This window comes from Bos mutus, chromosome 19 (genome assembly GCF_027580195.1).
Source record: "Bos mutus isolate GX-2022 chromosome 19, NWIPB_WYAK_1.1, whole genome shotgun sequence".
Classification (NCBI taxonomy): domain Eukaryota; kingdom Metazoa; phylum Chordata; class Mammalia; order Artiodactyla; family Bovidae; genus Bos; species Bos mutus.
Window position 1 is genome coordinate 40338031 of NC_091635.1, and position 24982 is coordinate 40363012.

General features: G+C 53.9%; 1 protein-coding gene across 1 annotated transcript in view; it reads right to left on the reverse strand.

Moving 5' to 3' along the window:
* Positions 1 to 24982, reverse strand: part of ABR (ABR activator of RhoGEF and GTPase) — a 185874-nt gene that overhangs the window by 79824 nt on the left and 81068 nt on the right. Inside the window, 1 exon segment of the mRNA XM_070390306.1 lies at positions 18380 to 18564. Within this exon segment, the coding sequence (XP_070246407.1) occupies positions 18380 to 18564 (185 nt within the window).

Here is a 24982-nt window from a genome sequence, read left to right on the forward strand (position 1 = left end):
GGCGGCAAGGCAGAGGGGAGGACTCAGCCAGGCACTCACAGGGCTCCGGGAGGAACAGCATTTTTAGGTGTGATGTGTACCTAAGCCCCCATGGCATCCACATGCTTCCTTCTTACAAGGCCAGGGACATCGAGCCTCACTCAACCCACCAATCCACTGGACACCAGCCACACAGCAGGCTCTGTGCAGTGCCCACCATGAATACAAGAGGGCTCTGCCCTCGAGGAGAACAGAATCAAGGAGGCGGAGTCTAGAGTTCCAAACAGAATGAAATATGGGCTAGGCTGGAATAAACCAGGGAGGAGACCCATAAGGCGGCACAGGAGTGGGGTCCCATCTGTACTGGGGAGGGCGTCTCAGGGAAGGACCATTAGGAACCCACGTAGGTCCCATCCCACACACCACTAAACTCCCAGCAGGTGCTCTTGGTTCATAACCAGACTTTTCTCCATCCTGTTCCTGGGATGGCTGGTCAGACCCCAAGGGCAAGGCCTCAGGGGCCCAATGCGAGACATGACTTACTCCAGTGTGCCAGGCTAGCACCAGATGAGCAGCCCAGGGGTGGGGCATCAGCCACTGCCAGCCTCCCATTATAGCTTCTCTCTGCCCCACACCCAGGCCTACAGCTACTGCTCCGCCCCTTCCACACATCAGCCATCTACCGTGGGCCTGCAGTCTATTTTTACCTCCATTAGCTCCTCCTCGGAACCAGACTGTAGCCCGGATGGGGCAGGGCTCTGATGCCCATCTTACAGGAGGGACAAAGGGGCCCAGGGAGGCTCAGTGACAGTTGCCTCCTGCCCACAGCAAGGCTCTGTGCACCAAGCCCTCTGGGGTGAAGTGCTGCCAGGGCAGACGGGCCGGGGCCCACAGACAGGCGCTCTGTGTTAGGTAGCCTGGCTTGCAGCCTGCAAACTCCCTGCCAAACGTTCTCACTGGCCCTCCCTTCAAGCCGCAGAATAGGGAGGAGGTGAGCAAAACACTGAGGTCAGAGATCTTAGAAGCGGGCCTAGGTGAAGGAAAGGAAGAATATAGTGTGGTGTGCAGCACTGGTGTGCTTTCAAGGGGAAGCCCAGCCCCTGGGGCTCAGGTGAAGAGAAGGGAGGGGTCTGAGGCAGTCCCGCCCCTCCCACTCTACCTTCAAGGCAACTTCTCCAACGACACAAGGGCACCACTGCAGAGAATGCCCATAGCCCAGCGTCGGTGGGCTGTTATGCTTCCTGCCAGTGCCCACCTTGGGTAAAGTGCCTTATCCACCCAGCTCTGGCCTCCAAGTGGGCTGTTTCCTCCCCTTTTCGGCTCATCCAACTCTTTTCCTTCAAGGAAGCCCAGTGACCCCTGGTTCTGGATCCCTCCAAACACCCGGAGCCCTGGCCCAGATGCTCCAAGTCTCCTAGCTGGGAAGAGCAAGGGTCCCCTTGGCCTGAACTTCCCACTGCACTTATCCCCCTGCTGCCATGGAAACAAGGAATTATAGCTTTCTGGTTTCAGGTCAGTCGGCTCGTGGGGAGGGGGGGTGGGGGGCGGGAAAGCAGGCTCACACCCCTGGCGTGCCCCCCAGGTGACTCATGTCACTGCCAGAGAAAAAGCCACCGCCACCCCCCGCCCCCGAGCTGGTCTGGGGAAAGCCAGCAGCCACTCCCCTCCGAGGACAACTGGTCCAAGGGGAGGAGGCCGGCACTGCACCTCTCCCCCGGGAAAAACTGCCCAGAGCACAGCCCCTCGCATCCCCTGACGGGCGGGCGGCCGGGCGCCGGACCCCTCTCCGGTTGGGGTGCTCCAGCTCAGCCACGAGGCTGGTGCGCAAACCAGCCATTTCTGCAGTCAGAGCTGCGAGCCCTGCCCCCTCCCCCGACAAGCATCCAGGGCGTGTCACGTTCCCACCTTCACAGTCACCAAGAAGGGGGACCCTGAGCTGGGGCTGGTCGGGGTTCCCAGCTCGCACTCCTCCAGCAGAAACACATCTTCATCCTCCAGGACCTTGTCCAAAAAGCCTATCGCCTCCTCTTCCTCTTCCATGGCAGCCGGAGCCGCGGAGGGCAAACAGGAAGCGGGGTCCCGGCGGCAGCAACGGCAGCAGCCGTGGCCGCCGGCGCCCGGGAGGGAGCGGGGCGGGCCGGCGGGGACGGGAAGAGCGCGCGGGGCAGGCCTACACCAGCACGCGGGCCTCCCCGGAGTCCGTCCTGGCGCCCGGCCACCGGCTGCCGATGAAAGGGTCCATTATGAACCTTCTCGGGCCGCCGGCTCCCGGCCCTCCCGGAGAAAGGGGAAGCGGGGCGGCCCCGCGGGTCCTGGCCGCCTCTTGCGGGGAGCTCCAGCCGCCGCCGCCGCCGCCGCCGCGATCCTGGGGCCCGCGCGCCCCTGCCCGCCGTGCGCGCCGGCTCTCCGGGCAGGCGGGGCCCCGCTCCCCGCGCCGCTCCCAGCCCGGCCCGGGCGCCCCGCCGCCGCCGCCAGCCGCTCGGATCCCGCCCTCCTGGACGCCGAGGCTCGCGTTCGCTCTCAAGGCAGGAAATGCACGACTCGACGGGCGAGGTGGAGCCGTTCCCCTCTCTGCGGTCGCCGGGCCAGCCGGCCGGCGGGAGGCTCCGGGAGCGCGGAGGAGGGGCGACGAGGCCGCAGCCGGGCCGGGCGCGGAGGGGAGGTCCGCTTCCCAGAGACAGGCTTTTATTTACAGCCCCTCACCGGCCCCGCGGGCTGGGCGGGCCGGCGGGCGGGGGCGGAGCGGAGGAGCAGCTGCCCGCAGAGCCTCGCGGGCCCCCGGGCCAACCTCGGTGTCACCTTGGGATGCCGACCAGCCCCTAGTCACTTCCGCCCCAGGCTCTGACACCTTTAGGCCTGGTGAGAAACCATAGTTTCCATCGCCACCGTGGTTGGGGCTTTGTGCAAAGGAGGCCTGACCTGCTTTCCCGAGGCAGAAGCACAAGTGCCAGCCAGGGGTTGCAGCGGGGACCGCTTGGGGCCGCCAGAGGTACCACACCTCTTTCTTACAGATGCTGCTGAGATTAGCAGCACCACACCTCTTTGGGGCTCTTCTCCTTCAGGAAGGGCCTCTGGGCCCAGTAGAACCAGCCCCGCAGAGAAGGGTACACTGAAGCCAGGATCACGAGCATCGCCAGCCCTGCCCATCCCAGCCTGATTCCCCTGGCTTCCCATGCTTCCAGAAGCTAAATGCATCCGCACATCCCCGGGTCCCCCTGGCCCCATCCAGAGATGTATCAATACATCCACCTACTCTTGCCGGGAAGGAGTTTCAGGGCGGCAGCTGGGAAAAGCTTTCACAACACAACATCTAGGACAAAGGTTGCAAACTCCAGGCCCCAGGAGGGTGTGGGTAAGATCGGTTAGTGAATGAGCCAGGTAGGGACCAGGTGAATTCAAGAAAATGTCACTCAGCTCCAGCTGCTGGCTGCCAGGGGCAGTGCAGGCTCACGGTTGCCCCCACCCCCTCCACCCCGGATCTTGGATTGTTCCAGAGAAGCCGGAATCTGGATTCTTAAGTGAGAGCTCTCAATTTAAAAATGATGGCAGAGGGACTTCCCTGGCAGTCCAGTGGTTAAGACTTCCCCTTCCAATGCAGACGGTGCGGGTTCCCTGGCCTGGGAGCTAAGATCCCACATGCCAAAAAACCAAAATATGAAACAGAAGCAATGTTGTAACAAACTCAACAAAGACTTTAAAAATGGTCCACATCAAAACAATAAAAATAAAAAATAAACCATGGCAGAAGAAACAAGGTACAGTCTAAATGAAACATCTGTGCACTGAATCAGGCTTACAGACAAGACTGCTGCCTTCTTACAACTGGTTGTTTCTCTGAGAGAAGTTTGGGAGTGTGTGTGTGTGTGTGTGTGCGCGCGTGGGTGAGGGTGGGGCGGTGGGGAGAGGGTGTTGGAGGATGGTCCTGAATATTACCTCTGTCCCATTTCCTCCTGGTATCTTGGAATCAAATTCAGCTTCACACACGATCAGTCTACCACTTTCTAAACCTGTATAGTAAGTGCCACCAACCAGGCAGGTCAAGTGAACACTCTGGATTCTGCGTAATGAGCCCTGAAGCTCCAACTCCTTTCAAGCACCCCCCACCTGCCCCCATCCTGCCAATCTCCCACCAGCCCCCAAACTATGTCTCTAGTCAGGGATTTGTGCTTCTAGCTCACAAGTGACTTTCAGTACACAGTTGCCAGGACCAGCCAGTGTGGTTCTTAATGACGCAGTGTCTAAGTTGTCCCTAATGCCTTGTGTGTCTACCAGGACCTCCTTATGCGATGGTGCATCCCCGTCTGGTGGCAGGTGTATGGCCAAAGAGGGAAGAGTCCAGCTCTTTGGGACTCATTTGGAAATGCATTCCACAGTGGGGTCAACCATGGGCCACCCTGGGCCCACCTGGGGTCATCACCTCTCCTTCCAGCTGAGTATCTCAGCTGAGAATAGGGTCCTTGGTTGAGCCTCCAGGCTGGGTGGAGAGGTTGAGGAAGAGGGAGGAGGGAAAAGGAGAGAGGTGGACGTGGTTTCTCATCCCAACTTCCCCCAAAATCTTTGAAAGTTATGATCTCTAGGTGGGGCTCCTGCCATTCTATTACAGCCGAAAACCTGTCTTCTCCAGTAAAAGATTTCTCCCTATCACTGTAGCTGAAATACAGACCAAGGGATTTGGCGTAAGTTCTCTGGGGCCTCAGGGCTGACGGGGTTCCACACGGGCACACCCCACCCTACACCCGCCCTCTCCATCAGTCCCTATCCCTGCCCTGGCTGGGTTATATATAGCCAGGGCACATCAGAAGGGCCACAATTCCTCATCTGGTGTGGGCGGGTGAGGCTGTTCTCAGGGCTTGGGAACAACCAGGGCTGGCATTCCCCAGGGCAGAAGTGTGCCAGCCCAGGGCTCTGTGCCAGTCTCCCACCCTGCAGGCTCCAAGTGCATGGCATATGGGGCTGCCCTCACTGGTCGGACAAGCAGGTGGCATGGGAGAAGGGCCTAACAGCCCAGGGGCCCCCCGTCTGCCTTCCCCCACCCAAAGGAACATGAGGGGCCCTGAGGGGGTCTCCTAGAAGTATCCCCCTCTGTTTCCCCAGGCTCCTCCCCAGCAGGGCAGGATCGACACCCACTTCTTCTGAACCCTGAAACCTCAGAAGCTGCTCCCTGAATATCCAAATATCTCCACTCCACCAGTCCTGGGGTTGGCTGGAAATTCCAGTGAGTAACTCGAGTGCCCTTCCATCTCCCCTGGGCACACAGACTCCACTCAAAGGCCCTCAGTCCTGCCCCTGGTGGGAATGACTCACAAGTCCCAGGGGGTATCCCCTCCCTTTCCCTGGCCCGTGCCCTGAGCCAGCCCTGGACCGGGCTTCCTCCCTGTGTCCTCTGCAGCTCTGCCTGCTCCGCCTAGCTCCTGATCCTCCTCTCCAGAGAAGCCGCCTGCTCCAAAGGCCTCACAGCTGCTGTATTCCCAAGTCACAGGCCCCCTTCTCTACTCCTTGGCCTCTGCGGTCTAGATGCTCTTAAACCCCTCAGCTCCCATGGCCGTGTCGATGCTGCCTCTGACCACTCTGGTTTAGGCTGGCCCTTCTCTCTCCTGCTCCCTAGAAGATGGGAGTCACCCAGTTGGACCCAGGCCTCTGCACTTTGCTCTCTACCCTTGCGGAACTCATCCCCTGTCGCTGCTAGCCTGTCCCCATCTGCAGCCCCAGCGCCCTGCTCTGCTCCCAGCGTGATATCTGAGCTGTCAGCTGGTTCTTCTCACTTGGAAGCCCCACTGGCAGCCCCTCAAACGCCACCTCTCCAGACCCAACGAGCCTTCTCCCTCTCCCACCCAGCTTCCCCTTCTGGCTCCTCCACTTCTGTTGGTGGGGTCACCATCTTGTGACTGTTCCTTCCCTCAGGCCCCACATCCTTTTTACCAAGTCACTTAGTGCTTCCTTCTTTTCCTTTTCCAAAGCCACCACCCCAAGCAGGGTTTGCAGCATCTCACACTACACAGCTGCAATAATATTCCTCTTTGACTCCTGATCTTGTCTGTCCATCTGACGGTTCATTCATACCCAGAGAAGGCCTGGCATTACAAATACACAAACCTGGGGGACACAGCCCTTGCTATTAGAATGCTCTCAACTCAAACTTCCCTGGTGGTCCAGTGGTTAAGACTCCAAGCTCCCACTGCAAGGGCCATGGGTTCAATCCCTGGTTGGGGAGGATCCCACGCATGCCTCATGGCAAAAAAAATAAAAACGAGGAATGCTCTCAACTCAACTCAGAGAGGGTGACGGGCCTATAAACAGATGAGGCAGTATTCTCACTGGTCAACACAGCGGGAACAGAGGACAAAGGCACTAATCCTGCCTGAGAGGAAAAGCTTCACAGGAGAGTGGTTTCTGAGCAGCATCTTGAAAAGGGGAAGGGTTTCCAGGCAAAGGGAGGAAAATGTTTTGCAAGGAACCCCAGGAAACACAGCAGGAGGACAGAAGAGAAAACGGGCAGGTGATGAACTTGGAGGGGTAGCGGGAACCACTCCGTGGAAGGCGAGGGGCGTGGGCTCCCCCATGGGCAAGGGGCACAGACTGAGATTTCGGACACCTGCCAAGCCTACACTTTTCCAAGCCACCAACAGTTTACTCTCCCCAAACCCAGCAGCCTTCTTTCACACTCTTCTCCATCCCCTCATTCCCTTACCCCCTCCATCAACAAGTATCTATTCATTGCCCGCAGTGCCTGCCAGGCCCTGGGGTAGCGCTCAGAACGTAGCCACCGGCAAGAGCATTTGTCTACCTCCGTGGAGCTGACGGTCTCAGGGACAGACTGGCCACTGCTCGCCAAGGTAGGGCCAGGGGAAGGGTACAATCTCAGAACTATCGGGCTGAGGTACAACCCTTTCAGAAAGAATAACTCGGAAATATCTATTGTGATTTAAAATGGTCACACCCTCTGACTCAGCACCTCCACTTTAAGGGATTTTTCTGCAAAAACATTTCTACAAGGGCTCAAAGATCTCTGCACAAAGATGTTCACTGCAATGATGGTTAAACCAGTGAAAGACTGGAAACAGTCCAAATGTCCATTTGAAGGGGACTGGCCAAGTGAATTATGGTACATCCGTTAAAAGAAGCACTACATACAGTTGTGAAGGAGAATGAGGTAAGTCTTTAATTACTGATATGCAAGATGCCCAAGACTTATCAAGTAAAATAACCAGAGCAAATTGCATAAAGTATCAATAGTATGATCCAACTTTAAAAAATATATATATGCTCACACACATATACACATTTTAGAGAAAGAAATGGCAACCTACTCCAGTATTTTTGCCTGGAAAATCCCATGGACAGAGGAGCCTGGCAGACTACAGTCCTTGGGGTCGCAGAGTTGGACACGACTTAGCGACTGAACAACAATATATACATATACACATATATATAGAATGTGCTTATATATGTATAATGCATATATAATGTATTTATATATTAATATATAATGTATAAGTAAATATATATATTGTATAATGTATTTATAAACATACATAGAAATGTATCTTATGTATATAATATCTCACTTGGAAAAATAAGGAAAAATATACAACCATCTCTTAACAGATATTCTCTCTGTAAAAGGAGACTTAAGGAGACTTTCACTTTCCATATTATACATTTCTATAAAATTAGAATTTTCCGTGATATAACCAAAAAATAAAGAAGTTAAAAAAAGAAGTGTGTTAAGTGCTACAATTGGGAAAGTAGACTGAGCTCTGGGGGCATAAGACACGCACATCTGATGCGGCAAAGGGGAGTCACAGGAAGTTCTCCAGAGAAGGTGGCCTTAAAACTCCTACCTGGGACTTCCCTGGTGGTTCAGTGGTTAGGACTCCACACTTCGACTGCAGCGGGGGCGAGAGGATCCCCGGCTGGGGAACTAAGATCCAGCATGCCACAAGGCACAGCCAAAAGATTAAAACAACAACAAAACTCCTCCCTGAAAATCAACAGTGACCAGCCATGCCAGTGGTGACACGCGGACAGGCAGGATAGCATGAGGAACAGTGAAACGAGTTCAGTCTGGGCGGCAAGGCTTCATTCACTCAACCAGTACTTACTGGGCATCTCTGATGTGCCAGGCACAGTTCTAGGTACTAGAGTTTGCAACGAGCAAACATTTCAGTGCAAAACTGACAGAGCTCCATGGCGGAGCTCATGTTCTAGCTGGAGGGCTGGTGATGAGGTTGCAGAGGCGGGCAGCAGTCAAGTGGCCAGGTTAGGCGTGGCCTTGACAGCATTGCTAAGGGCAGGCATGGAAAAATCTGACTGGGAGTGACCGGACAGCGTTTCAATGTGTCCCTCCCGCTGACATCAGATTACTCTTTCTAACACATTGCTCACTCTGTGTCCAGCAGGAAGCCACCAAGTCAGCCCAAACAAGGACAGTGGGGCCCTTGCTGATGACTCAACTGATCACACTGTTGACAACAACCACCTCTGCTGTTTGCTGTCCCCTGAAAGGGCCAGGCGCAGTCTCGCCTCCAGGCCTGATCCTGGCTTGGAGCCCCAGCTCCCTCTTCTCTGCTTATCCCTGGCCCCTCCTACTTCCTTAGCAGGAACTCAAGCCCCACCCCTATGTTTTCCAGAGCTCGTCAGACCCTGGGCCAATGAGAACTGACCCCGGGGCCGGTGCCACGAGTAGACCCAGGGCCAGCATCCACCGCAGATACAATCAGGTTCATCATCTTGATAATCAGCCTCCTCCCTCTGACTTCCCTTTTTCTGCTACAGCAGAAGTCACTACAAACATCCCAGAGAGTTCAATCACATGAAGCAAATGTTGGATATAAGCCAGTACACGACACTGTTTATACAGTAAAACAAACAAACAAAAAAAAACTCTCCTGGATTTTAGACTGGAATCCTTGTTCTGCCTCTTACCAGCTGTGTGACCATGGGCAAGTCATTCAAACTCTTTAGGCCTCGGTTTCCTCATCTGTAAAATGGGGATAAGTCTAACACCAACTCTAGGTTTGCTGAGGGCTTCCCAGGTGCCACTAGTGGTAAAGAACCCACCTGCCAATGCAGGAGACATAAGAGATGCAGTTTCTATCCCTGGGTCAGGAAGGTCCCCTGGAGGAGGGCATGGCAACCCACTCCAGTATTCCTGCCTGGAAAATCCCATGGACAGAGGAACCTGGTGGGCGACAGTCCATGGGGTCACACAGAGTCAGACACGACCGAGCGACTTGCATATTGCATAGCATATATGCCAGGTCTGCTGGGAGGACTTGTACACGTGGGGCAGTGTCTGGCATGTGTCGAGTCCTTGGCAGGCACCAGCTATTCTCCTCTCCTTTGGCAGGGGTGCTGGGGTGTGGAGAGTGCAGGAAAGGGGAGCCCTAGCCCAATCCCAGCCTCACCTCCCACCTCATCCAGTGAACCCAGTGCTCCGGCCCCACCAGACCATTCCCCTCTTCTCACACCTCCAGACGTCTTCCTACATTCCAGAACTTAAACAGCCCCCTTTATCTAGAATGTCCTTCCTGACCAGTGCCCAGGCAGAACACTACCTAGTTTCTGAGGCTGCCTCCCTCCATGCTGCCTTCCTTGATTCCCCCACCTGAGGCCACATGGCTTCTTCCTTGAGATGCTGTATTAATACATCTCTCAAACCTTGAAATTAAGGGATTGTGTGCATGTGTGTGCATATGTGTGTGTGAAAGGGGGCGGGGGGTGAGGGGCAATTCCTGTTTATGCCACAGCACCCAGAACAAGAGCTTATAAAAGGTGTGCCCTGGTGGTATAGTGGTTAGGGCTCTGGGCTTTCACTGCCATGGCTTGGGTTCAAAACCTGGTCAGGGAACTGAGATCCTGAAAGCTGCAAGGTACAGCCAAAAAAAAAAAAAAAAAAGGGGGGAGTAGGTGCTCAGAAAAACACATAGTTAATAGATTTGACCTCAGGAGGTTTACAGGGCAAGACAAAGGGTCTCCCAAGAAGATAAATCAAGAGGTTCAGGTTGGGTGCATGGTACCTGAGGAAATTGCGCATCCACCGTGACACCCTCCAGAGGGGTCTCTGCCTCCCAGGCATGCCGGGGGAGGGGGACGCTGAGCCACCTCTGCTAGGACTAGAGTGGGGGTGGCAGGGCCCAAGGACAGCCAGAGCTGGGGACCCACGGAGAACTGGGTTCACATCCCAGGAGAGGGTCAAAGACAACGATCACCTGAGGAGCTGTCCTCCTGGGGATGCAGACTGTGTTTTCACAGTTGCTGTGTCTCTTGGTCCTCCCAGCAGCCCTTCCAGATAGGAGGGATTTATCCTTATTTACAGCTGTGGGACTGGGACTCTACTGGTTGTTTCAAGTTACAGAGCCAGGAAGACGTCAATCGAGTGCACCAAGGCTTGTCCTGGACAGTTGGCAGAGAAGCACGGAGATGAGCAGCCACCACTCATCAGCTCTGGGGCCTCAGGTGGGTTGTGTCACCTCTCTGTACCTCAGTTTTCACATCTGGAAAATGGGGCAGTCACAGTGCCTACCTCCCAGTGTGTGGTGAGGACTAAATGAGTCAGTGTCTATAAAGTGCTACAATAGGGCCCAGCCTTCTATAACTGCTGTGCAAGTGTTTCTCTTCTTTCTGTCACACAGGCAGGAGGGTGGGGGTTGGGGGGGAAATCTGTGTGGCCTTCCAGATAGAAGTGACCAGCTCATAACCCTGTGGGAGGAAAGTCCACAAGAGCAGTGGTCCCCAACCGTTTTGGTACAGAGGGACCAGTTTCACGGAAGATAATTTTTCCATGGACTCAGGTAGGGGGAGATGGTTTGGGGATGAATCAGATACTTTACATTTATTATGCCCTTTATTCCAATTATTATTACATTAGCTCCACCACAGGTCATCAGGTTATTAGATCCTGGAAGTTGGGGACCCCTACATGAGCTCATCATCAGAGCATCATGGTGGAAAGAAGGCGCTAGCGCCCACTAGTGGAGGAACCAGGTGCGTGCGTGCATGATGTGCTGGGTCACTCAGCTGTCTGAGTCTTTGTGACTCCATGGACTATACAGCCCGCCAGGCTCCTCCATCCATGGGATTTTCCAGGCAAGAATCCTGGAGTGGGTTGCCATTTCCTTCTCCAGGGAACCTTCCCGACCCAGGGATCGAACCCACATCTCTGGTGGATTCTTTACCACTAGTGCCACCTGGGAAACCAGAAGAACCAGGTGAAGATGATGGAAAAGAGAGTCCGTGGGTAAGATCCAGCCTGCCGCAAGGACATTCCCTGCCCTTCTTTGCCCTGGTAGAGCCCAGAGGCCATCCAGCCTCTGCCCCTTGGCGGCTCAACTATGTGGCCAAACGTCTCAAAGTGAAGGCATTCTCGAGCCAATTTCACATCTGTTGGTGTGAATTATGCAGGTCAGTTGGCCTCCCTGCCCCAGCCCCAAAGACTCCAGAGCTTCAAGGGCAGAGGATGGGTCTGGCTGGGCTCATTCTCCTATCCACTGTCCTGGGATCTGCAGGAGATGAACCGACCTTCACCGAATACAGGCTGCTTTGGAAGTAGCCTTTCTAGCAAGTGTGAAGCATGTTAATGAACCACAATCTCAGCACACTAGCAGGGAGAGGGAGCCCCCAGACAGGCCGTGAGTGCTACAGGGATGCTCCAGGTTGGCCAGATGTGGCAAATCAGGGAAGCCCAAATCCCATCCAGATGTGAAGAGGGGCGGGGGGGGGGTTGGGCGGGCGGCGATGAGCCAGAGAGGCCAGGGAAGGCCAGCTGTGGAGGGGCTGAGGCCACAACCAAGACACTGTGTCTCCCCACTTCCTATTTACATCCTCCTTGACTCGGATAAGCCAAGCAACTGCCTGAGCCGTAGATGCCTCATCTATAAAATGGGGGCTCCTCCAGCAGTTGGAGGGCTGGGTGGCAATGAAGCCGGGCACCCGGCACAGCACCTGGCAAGTAGCAGGGCCAGGCAGGCTCCTTCTCTTTGCAGCGGGACCAAAGATCCAGAAAGGAGCCATGACGACAAGGCTGCTGAGGCAGGAGGTTGGTAACTTGAGGAGTGATGCCTGGTTTTATCTGCAGCTGGAAACCCCTGAGAGATGTAAAGATCAGGGGCAGCCCCAAAGCCTCCCAACCCAGGCCTCAAACACCATCCAAAAGGAGCATCCTGGGAAGCCAGCTGAGAGGCTCCTGGCTCTCCACGTGGCTTCTCCTTTCACCTAGAAGGAAGTTCCTTGTCCTGCAACCTCAAATCCTAAACCACAAGCCTCCGAACAGACCAGGAAGGGAAGAAGGGGCAGCGATTCATCCCAGCTTCATTCCCTGAGACTGCATCCACCTAACTTCCCTGCTCCCCGGCCATCCTGGTACTGGTTGGTTCAATTCTACAACACGGGGTGAACACCCCTAGGCGGCCAGGAGGCGCTGATAGGGTCCACAGAGATGATTGGGGATCAGAGCTCTTGATGTCAACAGGGCAGACGTGCCCCTCAAGTAACTGTGCACACTCCCCAAACACCAGAGGGCTCAGCTATGGGCTGGGAAATCTTCAAGGGGAGGTGTTGTCTGACTGGACTTGGCAGCACCACACAGACTCCAGCGTCAGAAAAACCCACATTTAGGGACTTCCTGGTGGTCCTGTGGTTAAGACTGAGCTTCCAGTGCTGGGGGCGCAGGTTCGATCCCTGGTCAGGGAACTAAGATCCCGCATGCCAGCATGGGCCAAAAATAAGAAAAAGAGAAAGACCCAAGTTTAAATACATCTTTGGCTCCTCTGGCTGGTCTTGGGCAGATATGTCACCTCTCTGATCTTCCATTTCCTCAGCAGTAAAAATGATGATCATTGCATCTACCACCGAGGGCTGTTGTGTTAGTTGCTCAGTCGTGTCCAGCTCTTGGTGACCCCCATGGACTGTACCCCTCCAGGCTCCTCTGTCCATGGAATTCTCCAGGCAAGAAGAGTGGAGTGGGTTGCCATTCCCTTCTCCAAGGGCTCATCCTGACCCGGGGATCTGAACCTGGATCTCTCACATTGCAGGCAGATTATTTACCATCTGGACCACCAGGGAAGCCCACATAGGGCTGTGGTGAGCCTTACGCGAGACAACCCATGTAAAAGGCCCAGGGTAAGTAGTTGTGGGGAAGAAAGGGTACTGGGGGAGGGGGAGGGATGAGAAGGACGACAATGTGATCATCTCAAATAGCCCCTACCCATCTTTAAACTGTCCTGCCCTGTGGACAGTGAAGCCCTCAATTCAGCAGCTAGTGCAGTCCTAACACGTACAGACCTTACAAAGCGCTCCACCTGGCACCATCTTATGGGAGCTTCCTGACAGCTGTGTGAGGTCAAGAGAAAGGAAATTCTCAGTATCTTCACCTTATAGATGAGCCAACTGGAGCTCAGAGAGGTTGAGTGACAACCCTTAGGTCACACAGCTAGAAAGTGGTGGCACTGAAAGAACACCCAGATATTCTCTCTGCCTTGTGACCCCTTTGCAGTGTGCCTCCCGAGAAGGGAGTCCGAGGAGTCCATGGTTTGCAGGGCGCATGCTTTTCTGTAAGACCAGGGTCCTGGCGGAGAAACACTTAACCCGCTTGTCACTGAGAGCGAGCCCCGCCCCTCCCTCCCAGGGTGAAAGCAGGCCCTCTGCTGAAGCCACCAGAGGGCGCTCTGCTCAGCCCGGGTTCGGGGAAAGGAATGCTCTGCAGGGCGTTGGGCTTCACTTTTGACACCTCACTGGGCTGCACACTGGGGCACATCTAAGGCACGAAGCACAGTGAGGCTGCAGCGGTGAGCTGGGGAGCGAGGAGCATGTGTCCCGCAGACACCAGAGACCCAGCTTCATCTGGGCTCCTGCACCTGCGAGTACAGAGCCAACCCCAGAAAGGAGACTGCAAAAGCAGAGTCAGTCGTTGTCCCACAAACATTCATTAGACTGGGTCCTTACCCCTCTTAAGGCTGGTGAGGAGAGTCTTGTGGGCCGCCATCACCAAGAACTGAGTACCCACAGCGCACCAGGCCCAGCTCTACAGGCCTCACTGGGGCTACCTCAGTCTGTCCTCTCAACAACCCTTCAGGTATTTAGTCCTATTTAGACATGAGGATGTGGAGAAGGCAATGGCACCCCACTCCAGTACTCTTGCCTGGAAAATCCCATAGACAGAGGAGCCTGGTGGGCCGCAGTCCATGGGATTACTAAGAGTCGGACACGACTGAGCGACTTCACTTTCACTTTTCACTTCCACGCATTGGAGAAGGAAATGGCAACCCACTCCAGTGTTCTTGCCTGGAGAATCACAGAGATGGGGTAGCCTGGTGGGCTGCCATCTATGGGGTCGCACAGAGTCGGATACGACTGAAGCAACTTAGCAGCAGCAGCAGACATGAGGATGGAGAAGGCGATGGCACCCCACTCCAGTACTCTTGCCTGGCAAATTCCATGGATGGAGGAGCCTGGTGGGCTGCAGTCCATGGGGTCACAAAGGAACCAAAGGGAAGAGCGACTTTCCTTTCACTTTTCACTTCATGCATTGGAGAAGGAAATGGGAACCCACTCCAGTGTTCTTGCTTGGAGAATCCCAGGGACGGGGGAGCCTGGTGGGCTGCCGTCTATGGGGTCGCACAGAGTCGGACATGACTGAAGTGACTTAGCAGTAGCAACAGCAGCACACATGAGGAAACTGAGGGTCAGAGGGGTTATGATACTGGTCTAAGGTCCCACTGGTAGAGAGCAGCACATGTTCATCTATCAAAAGCTCATGGCCCTGCCATTCTCTGAGCTGCTGGGAGAGTCTGACCATAGGGTTGGTTTTATGAGCCAAACCAACGGGGATAGAGGTGCCCAGACATTTGGCTAAATGTTATTCTGGGTATGTCTGTAGGGGTGTTTCTGTGTGAGATTAATGCTTGAAACAGTTGACTGAGCAAAGCAGTTTGCCCTCTCCAATGTGGATGGGCCTCACCCAATCAGTTGAAGGTCCAGATGGGCCTCAGCTAATCAGTTGAAGGTCCGGATAGCCCAAAAGGGTGACATAAGGGAAGAATTGATGCTTTTGAACTGTGGTGTTGGAGAAGACTCTTGAGAGTCCCTTGGACTGCAAGGGAGATCCAGCCAGTGCATCCTAAAGGAGATCAGTCCTGGGTGTTCACTGGAAGGACTAATGCTGAAGCTGAAACTCCAGTACTTTGGCCACCTCATGCGAAGAGTTGACTCATTGGAAAAGACCCTGATGCTGGGAGGGATTGTGGGCAGGAGGAGAAGGGGACAACAAAGGATGAGATGGCTGGATGGCATCACCGACTCGATGGACATGAGTTTGAGTGAACTCCGGGAGCTGGTGATGGACAGGGAGGCCTGGTGTGCTGCGATTCATGGGGTTGCAAAGAGTCGGACATGACTGAGCGACTGAACTAAACTGAACTGAACTGAACTGAAGGGAGAATTCACTTCAAGGTGGCTCAGTGGGAAAGAATCCGCCTGCCAATGCAGGAGATGCAGGTTGGATCCCTGGGTGGGGAAGATCTCTGGAGAGGAAATGGCAACCCACTCCTCTTGCCTGGAAAATTCCATGGACAGAGGAGTCTGGTGGGCTACAGTCCATGGGTTCGCAAAGAGTCGGACATGATTGAGTGACTGGGCATGCATGCACAAGGGAGAATTCACTCTCTGCCTGTCTTCGAGCTGGGACATAGGTCTTCTCCTGCCTTTGGACTCAATACGGACTAGAACTTCCACCATCAACTCTCCTGGACTTGGACTGTAACTAACTATTCCATCAGTTCACCTGGGCCTCCAGCTTACTGGCTGCAGAACTTGGAACTTCTCAGCTTCCATGATCTTAGTGAGCCAGTTCCTTTTAATACATCAATTCTTCTTCCTCTGTATCCTAAAGGTTCTGTTTCTCTGGAGAACTCTAATGCAATGACTTGTTCCTTGGGCTTCCAGAAACAAGTCGGCTACATATTTGGCTGTGGAATGCCCGGCTGCGAAAGGCCATCTCTGAATGTCTAGAACAATCATCTGATTTGGTCCAAAAATCCCCTTGTTCCCAACGCCCCAACAGGAAGCCTGGCAGGGAGGGGACCTGCCTGGCCAAATGAGCAGAGCCAAGTAGCAGAAACCTTGGCTTTCTTTTTCTTTCCTTCTTCTTTTTTTTATAATGCTGAAACAGTTCCTAAGTACTCAGGAAGAAGTATGTGAACTCTCCAGCACCCCATTGTAAACAGCAATAGTTTCTGTGTCCACTAGATGGGGCCAGTGGCACAGCAGAAAGGGCAGAAAGGCAACTCAGGAGAGAAGGTAGGCAGGCAGGGGGGTGCATGGGGCTGGAATCTTCAGTTGGGATCTTCAAGTTGGATTAATGCTCCCCAACCCTATCTTGTATCATTTCTAGCCAATGGCGCAGAAGTTAATCCTGGGGTTTCCAAGCCCTTTGGTCAGTTTTCACTGTAGCATTTCTTGGATTTTAGTCCTCAAACCTAGTTCTTCTCTTGTGAGTCACCAAGCAAAATGGGCAGTATTGTAGTAAAGGAAGTCCTTGCCCCAAAGCCCCAGGGCTCCAGGCGGGGGCATCTTCCTGTTATGCCTGGGATCTGTTTCACTAGAGAAAGCACCTGAGTACCTTTCACCAGGGCATCTAAAAGTTGATGGACAAGCATTCCTGCAAGGTAGTCATGTGACAAGGGAAGGAGACAAGACAGGAAGTAAGGAGGAAGGCAAAGAGGGGAAAGCAAACGGCTTTTCTCTCCAGCAAGCAGCTCTAATCTGGCCACACGTTCTCAGCTCTCAGCCAGCATTCCTGGTGCTGGGTTGAGTCCTGCAGTGAGTCTTTCTGTGTCTGCTCACAGGGGCAATGACGGACACTCCCCAGGATGTCTCTAAGCCCTGATGTGGTCAGAGACCTAAAGGCAGTGTCGGAAAGCAGTTTTCACCTTGCCTCCCCTGCTTGGAGTCAGTTCAGGTCCCAGAGCACCCTCTCCTCCATTAGTAGCAAATCCTGCCCTGCAGGTCCACGATGGCTGTCTCTCACCTGCCACCCTTCCCTAGGACCACAGGACGGCACCCCAGAATGCTGGTTGTGGGGGGCCTGAGCCTGACCAATACCCTTGCCCATCATCTCCTCCTCCCACCTGCCCCCCCATCCCTTTCCAAACTTGTACTGCCTGGCAGCTGATAAGCTCTGCCTAGGCCTCTGTTGCCATGGCAACAATGTGGCTTCCCCCAAGTGGGAAGCTGGTTGCCAAGGCCCTTGTTGCCAAAGGCTATAACAGCCACCCTGGTGTGCGAAGAGGGGGTGAGAGCTCTCCGCAGGGGTGGAGGGTGGCCGAGGAGGTTGGGAGGAAGGGAAGCAGGGGTTTCTCAAGAAATGGTAGAGTCCAGGCAGCCTTCCGGCTGGGGCGAGCAGCACTGGGCCCTGAAGGAGAGAAACAAGTATCTCCCAGCATCTCAGCAACTGCTCCTCAAGGGTATTAGAGGGAAGAAAGGGGACTCCCTACAAAACACAGCCAGACAGGGCCCTTACCAAGTAGGACCGAGCAATCCAAGCCCCTCCCTCCACCGGGTAGAAGAAGAAATGGTTTTGATTCTTCCCAATTTCAGAAGAACAGCCCCCAGTAACCCCTCTGTCTCACTCCTCTTGTGTATCAGACACGTGGCACAAGCTGGGTCCAGACAAAGCCGGTCCCTGTGGCCAGGAACAGCATTAACTACCAGGATTGCAAACCTCCACACATCTTATCCCCGGGCCTGTCTCAGAGCCCATCCTCAGTACTGCTCCTGAAACGCTTCTCTTTGGAGCAGAGCTCTCACCAGTGGACAAGAGGAGAGGAGGACACCATGAGGGCTCATTTCCTTCCAGAGTCAGCAGAGGAGGGCTGGACGGGGCCGGGGTCCTCAGGGAATGCTACAGAGGCTGCTCACCGCCCCCCACCCATGGCCGGCACCCAGGCCAGCCTTGGTTTGCTGAGCCAGCATCTGTGCCCTTTACAGCCTTTAGGTCACATATGGAGCCAGTGCCCGGCCCGGGGCCCAGAGAGGAGAGCCTGTTCCCTCCACGAGGCCCCATCCTGCTAGAGAGGAGCTGAGAGAGAAGGCTGAAAGAGGTGAGGGGCCCAGGAGGCAGGGGGAAGCAGATGGCTGGTAGAGAGGCAGGGACAGGTACCGGGTGGCACAGAGAGCAGCAGGTGGTGGCTGGAGGCGAGGGCTGATCGGGGAGGGCTAGTCTGAGAGTCCAGGACCAGAATGAGACCCAAGGGCACCAAGAATGGCCAGGCCCCAGTTTCCCAAGTCCAGCACCCCAGGAGCACCCCAAGCAGAGCCTGGCCCATGGCACCATGCCTGCCTACCCCTCCTCCTCCCCACAAAACACCCTCTTCCCCAACCTGGAAGGAAAAGCAGGGATACCTACCCCAGGTGCCAGCCCCTCGGGTGGGGTGGGGGAGATGCTGTCCCCGCCGCCCTGGCTCCGGGCGCTGAGCTGCGGCGACATTGTGGGCGACTCGTCGATGTACGGCATGGTCTCCGAGCCCTCCGGGGGCCCCTTCTGCTCCTCATTCCCCTCTGCGTCGTAGTCGTCCGCCCCGTAGCTGAAGTCTGAGACAAGGAACAAGAAAGGCCACTGAGAGTCCTCCACCAGGGCTGCCAGGGACTGGTAGCGCAGTGGGCGGCGGCGGCGGCCCCCGGCTGCCATGGCCCTAGCCCCACCATCCACGCCCGGCCCGGGCAGGGCTGCGCGGCCCGGGGCGCCAGCAGGCACCCGGCGCTGCGGTTCAGGGGCCGCGGGGAGTCCAGGGGGGGCGGCTCCGCGGTTGCCACCCGCTTAATAACATGTCAGTCGCGTACTTCGAGCTGCTGTTTCCTTTGCCTCCTGCCTAATTCCAAGTCTAAAAATTAGCAGTGGGAGCAGGAGGCAGGACGCTTCCAACTCTCCTCTCTGAGTCACCATTTTGCTTTTTATAGGGAGCAGGGAGGTGGGGGCGGGCCGAGCGATGTCACTTCCTGCGCCCCTCCTCCTTGGGTACCATTTGTACACGGAGCCCCATCCCTGGCTGGTGGGGAGCAGGGCTGGGTTCGGGGGGTGGGGGCTGAGGAAGGGCCCCCGAGGGAGCCCTGGCCCCTCTGAACAAGGCTCCGCGCAGGTCGGAGCCCAAGGCTGGCAGAACGTGGGCGAGAAGGCGGCCCGGGCCTGGCAGGGACCTGGTGGAACAGCAGAGTCCTCAAAAGCCGGCACTTATTTCTGTAATTTCCACGGAGGCTTCCTTCGGAGAAGGAGGGCAAAGAAGGCCCTAGGGAAGTCAAGCTGCCGTTAACCCTGCTGGAGCTGCCAGCACCACTTGGAGGCCAGGGCCCCGCACAGACACCCCCTCCCTGGACAGCAGGCCGGGTCCGTGGGGCAGCCGAGACAGGACAGCACCTGAGAAAGGCCTCCATCTGACTCCATCGGTGGCGAGGTCTCTCCTGCAGCGGCCTGAGGGACCCTCCTCCACCCCCACCCCTCGTGGGGTCTGTCCCATCACCCGCTCGGACATCACTTCCTCCAGGGTGCCCTCCCTGGTGTCCCAGCTCAGAACTCCTACAGCGTGTGGCCTTCTAGCGCCCCTGGTGATCCTGCCCATTTGTCCCTGAACCCCTGGGGTGGGGACTGGGTATCAGCCCTCGCTGAGGGCCCAGCACCCACGGCCGACGCGAGGCAGGGCCTTGGAAACGTGCAGAGAGTGAATGGGCAGAGGAATGCACTGTGCCGCTCGGGTCCAAGGCTGGAGCCAAGTTCTCAGTGGGGGCCCTGGCTCCTCCGCTGTCACAACACGCCGGCCCCCGGGGCAGCCGGCAGCCTGAGAATGGTGTCAACGGGTCACCAGGGCACCCGCCACGGCCACACTCAATCCAATCTGGCCCTTTGGCAGCTGAGGCCGCCCCCCCGCCCCCCACGGCCTCACTGCACCTGTTCCTGCTGACTTCCTCTCCTGTGCCGACGGCCCACTAAGCTGTCAGGGCCGTGAGCTACTATTTTTTTTCCCAGGACAGGCATGCACATGAAGAACCACAGGACCTAGCGACCCAGCCGCTGGGATATGTGTGCCCTGCACTCGGGAAATGGGACCCACTGATGGGGGCACACAGGAATTCTCCTGTTTCCAGGGGCCGAGAGGGAGGAAGAAAAGCCACAGTATTCAGCCTGCCCGAGTCTGGCACTGTGAAGGGGCCTGGCTGTTTGGTGAGATGCACTCACTCTGGAGAAGCACAAGGGAATGAAACGCCACATTAACCCTCCATCTGTCCTCCAGGAGGCTCCAGGCTGCCCTATTAGTGCCTGGAGTCAAGGTCAGGGGTGTGAGCCATGGTGAACCCTGCTCTGGCCAACAGTTCAGACTCCAGCAGGCTGCACTGATTCTCCTCTACACTGACCAATTCCCAGGGGTCACAGGACCAGCGCCTTCACTCTCAGGACATTTCCCCAGGGCAAGGGCAGAGGGGCCACAGGGAGGGTGGTGAGGCTGGACTCTACTGCACAGTCTGGAACTGCCTGGGTCATAACAGGGTGGGAAGTTTGCTGCCAGCTTCCCCGATGTGTGCCCAATTCATCCTTATCAGAGTGGGGGCCATGGACCACAGCTCAGCCCAGACACGTCGGTGAAGCTGCTCTCACTACCACCAGTTCACAGACGGAGTCTCTGAGTCTCAGAGAGCTTTGCACAGAAAGGATCTCAACCCAAGTCTGTCTGTCTCCAAATGCCATCTTTCCCCTTCTGAATCTCATTACTTTCTAGAGGAATCTCTTTCCATCAGTACAAGGATTGGAGAAGAAGCCCTGCTTGTCAGGGGAGGCTGACCAAATAGGCGAGGGAAGAGTGCCAGCCACAGCAGCGGGGATACCCAGGGGTGGAAGAGAATGCCCATAGAGCTCTCTGCAAATTCCCCTGGATACTGCCTCTTTCATTTCACACTCCAGGAGACCCCAATAGCCCAAGAAGCCAGCCAGAGACCCTGGAAACTCCTACCAGAAAAGACGGACCTACAGAAAAGATAGAGACACCACCCCTTCAAGAAGGAAGGAGCCCTAGGAACTTGGAGGATGTAAATCTGCCAAGCACAGCCTTCAATCTGCGTAGGTCCCCAGACAGGAAGGCTGAGTGGACATGGCTAGGCCACCAGGTGTCAAAAGAAGGAGAAGGGGATTTCCCTAATGGTCCAGTGGCTAAGACTCTGCACTCCCAATGCAGGGGGCCCAAGTTCCATCCCTGGTCAGGGAACTAGATCCCACATGCTACAACTAAGAGCTCTCACGCCACAACTAAAGATCCTGCAAGCTGCAATGAAAATCAAAGATCCCGCGTGCCGCCACTAAGATCCAGTGCAAAATAAATAAATACTATAAAAAAGAGAGAGAAGGTAGAAGAGGCTGCTGACAGCCAATATCCATTTCCCCTCCTAGTGTCAGAAATCTCATTATCTTGGAGTGGCAGTGTGCTCAGTGGCTGCTCTTCCTAGCGGTACAGAGTATGTGATGAAGTTCTGGCCAATGAGTGTTAAGTGGATATGTGTAGAACTTCGAGGAAAGTTTCTGAGATTGCTTCACCTAGAATGTATGTTTCCCCCGTCCCCATGCTTCCTCCTTCTGTTACCAGTTTGGAAAGCAGATAGGACGGCTGGAGCTCCAGCAGCCATACTGAACCATGAGGTGACCCTCAGGATAGAAGCCAGTGCTGAATACAGCTGAGCACAAAGCTAGGAGCCTGGGCCAGTGATGGCACAGTGAGCCAACATACCACCCCAGGGCTGTCTATCTCTGGACTTCTTCTAATGAGAGAAGAAAAATGCCTGTTATTTAAGTCACTGTTATTTAGTTTTTATGTTATATGTAGTCAAACCTAATTATAACTGATCCAGATGGTTTTCCTTGACATTCTATCTGGGTGCTTTTCCTACTGCCTTCACTGTTCCTTCTAGTATCCTTGGTAGAATCCTATCTCTCTGTCCATCCCTTAAAAAAATTCTTTTTTTTTTTTTTTTGGCCACACCTTTGGCTTGTGGGATCTCTGTTCCCCAACCAAAGATTGAATCCATGCCCCCTGCAGTGGAAGTGCTGAATCTTAAACACTGGACCACCAGGGAATTCCCCCAAACTGTTATTCCTACACATCTTTACAGGCTTCCCTGATGGCTCAGTAGTAAAGAATCTGCCTGCCAATGCAGGAGATGTGGGTTTGATCCCTGGGTTGGGAAGATCCTCTGGAGAAGGAGGTGGCAACCCACTTCAGCATTTTTGACTGGGAAATCCCATGGACAGAGGAGCCTGGCAGGCAACAGTCCATGGGGTCCCAAAGAGTCAGACACGACTTAGTGACTAAACTACACATCTTTATAATAGAATACTGCTCAGCAATAAAAGGGACAAGCTACTGAGACACAAAGAAATGACTCTTCACAGGCATTATGCTAAGTGAAAGAAGCCAGATACAAAGGAACACATCTTGTATGGCTCCACTTACATGAAGTTCTAGAACAGACAAAACTAATTTATGCTTGAAAAAAAAGAAAAAAGAGAAAATAGCAGTTGCTTGTAGGGGTCAGGTGGGGACAGGATTTGGCTGGAAGGAGCACAGGGAATTTTCTAAGGAGATGGAAATGTATCTTGACAGGGATATGCGGGTACACAGTGATGCATTCATCGACTTCATCAAATAGTACACTTAAGATTTGTGCATTTCACTAAATGTTGAACTCTAGTGATTGATTTGCATGTTAATGTGTCGAAGTGAAACGTAGCTAATGTTTGCAACTTACCCTGAAATACATAGAAAACAAGATGCATTGATGATGTTCAAGAGGGAATGGATAGATGTGTGATAAAGCAAGTGGAGAAAAATGATAATTATCGACTCCAGATGGTGGGTCCATGGGTGTTCACTATAAGATACTTTAAACTTTTATGTAGGCTTGAAATTTTTCACAAGAAAATGAGGGGGAGAAATTGGTGTTCTCCAGGCTTCTGTTACTTCTTTTACTCCCCTCTCCCAAATTTTATTTATATTCCAGGGAGAGGTCTGGGCTACAGACCCATCTCTTTGATCGTTTCCTGCACATCTCCACCCCCAGGAAATTCAAACCCAACCTTTCCCTGAAGTTAATGTGCTAGATTACTCAAGTTGGAAACCAAGGAGTCATTCCAGATTCCTCCCTCTTCCTGTTCATATCCTACACCCTGAGATATCCCCACTCCCCATCCTTTTTCCCATCCCCATCAACTCTTACAAGGACAATACCAACACTCTTTCCCCGTGAGTGCCAGACTACAGATCTGATGATTCAAAATTCAACATTTCCCCATTCACTTCAAGGGCCAAGCCAAACTCCTCTGCAAAAAGCCTTTCATGGTCATCATCTGCCTCTTCCTTTACAGAGTCATATTCTGCTGTTCTGTAATATCAGACATTTTCTAGGTATGTCCCTGCAAGCCCCTAGAGATATATATATATATCCAAATCCTAACCTTGGCACTCATAAATGTGACCTTATTTAGGAAAAAGTTCTTTGTAGATGTAATTAAGTTAAGGATCTCTAGAAGAGATGATCTTAGACTAACTGCGTGCACGTGTGGTAAGTTGCTTCAGTCTTGTCTGACTCTTTGCGACCCTATGGAATGTAGCCCACCAGGCTCCTCTGTCCATGGGATTCTCCAGGCAAGAACACTGGAGTGGGTGGCCATGCTGTCCTCCGGGGGACCTTCCCGACCCAGGGATCGAACCCGTGTCTCCTGCATTGCAGGTGGATTCTTCACCGCTGAGCCACCGGGGAAGCCCTCTGGACTAAGATGGACCTGAATCAGATGACGTGTCCTTGTAGGTAAAGCAGGGAGAAGACACAGACACACAGAAGAAGGCCATGTGCAAATGGAAGCAGAGATTGGAGTTATGCAGCCAGAAGTCAGGGGACGCCTGGAGCCACCAGTTGGAAGAGGCAAGCAAGGATTCTCCCCAGCTTAGTGCCTTGGCAGGGAGCGTGGCCCAGCCAACACCTTGATTTTGGACTCTGGCCTCCAGGCTCTGAGCAATTAAATTTCTGTTGTTTTTAAGTCACCAAGTTTATGCTAATTTTTTCTACTGGCAGCCCTATGTCATTAACACAGGGACCTAACGTGCTCATTGTTTCCTACCTCTGAACCTTGCCCGTGCTGCTCCTACACCTAGAACCCCCTCTTCACCCCTTGTCCGCCTGGCAAAGTCCTATTTAGCCTTCAAACACAGCTCAGTAGGAACCCTTCTCCTATGAAACTCCTTGTCTCCTTCATATAGGAAGTGCTTTTGCAATCCAATGAGAAAAACTCAACTTGCTAAATGAGTTAGAGAAATGAACAGAAAATTAAAAGAACTGTAAGTGCCCAGTGTGTAATATGTGTGTGTATATATATAAAAAATGTTAAATGTAACCTCAATTGTAACCAAAGAAAATGCAAACTTCTATACTTTGCAATTTTCCTATCAAATCAGCAAGGAAAATACCCAAACTTGTACGGAAACAGGCATTCGTAGAATTTCTTGGAGGATATGTACAACTGGCACAACTTTTCAGGAGCCAGTTTGGTATCAAAAGCTTTAATAGTTGGTATAGTTTTTGTTTATTTTTTTCTGCACTGGATCTTCGTTGCAGTGCATGAGATTCTCCAGTTGTACAGGATGGGCTTACTTGAGGTGTGTAAGTAAGGGCTCACTTGAGGCGAGGGGCTTAGTTGCCCCACGGCATGTGGGATCTTAGTTCTCCAACCAGGAACTGAACCCAAGTCAGTCCTGCACTGGAAGATGGATTCCTAACCACTGGACCGCCCCGGAAAGTCCTGGTACAGATTTTAACCCAGCATAATCTAAGACTGTGTACTAAGAAATTAGTTGTAAATGTGCATAAAATAGAGTTATAAGATTATTAATCACAGGGCTGTTTATGATTGTGACATTAAAAACAAGCTGAATAATTATAGGGAATTATTGAGTAAATTATGGTATTTCATCAAGATGAA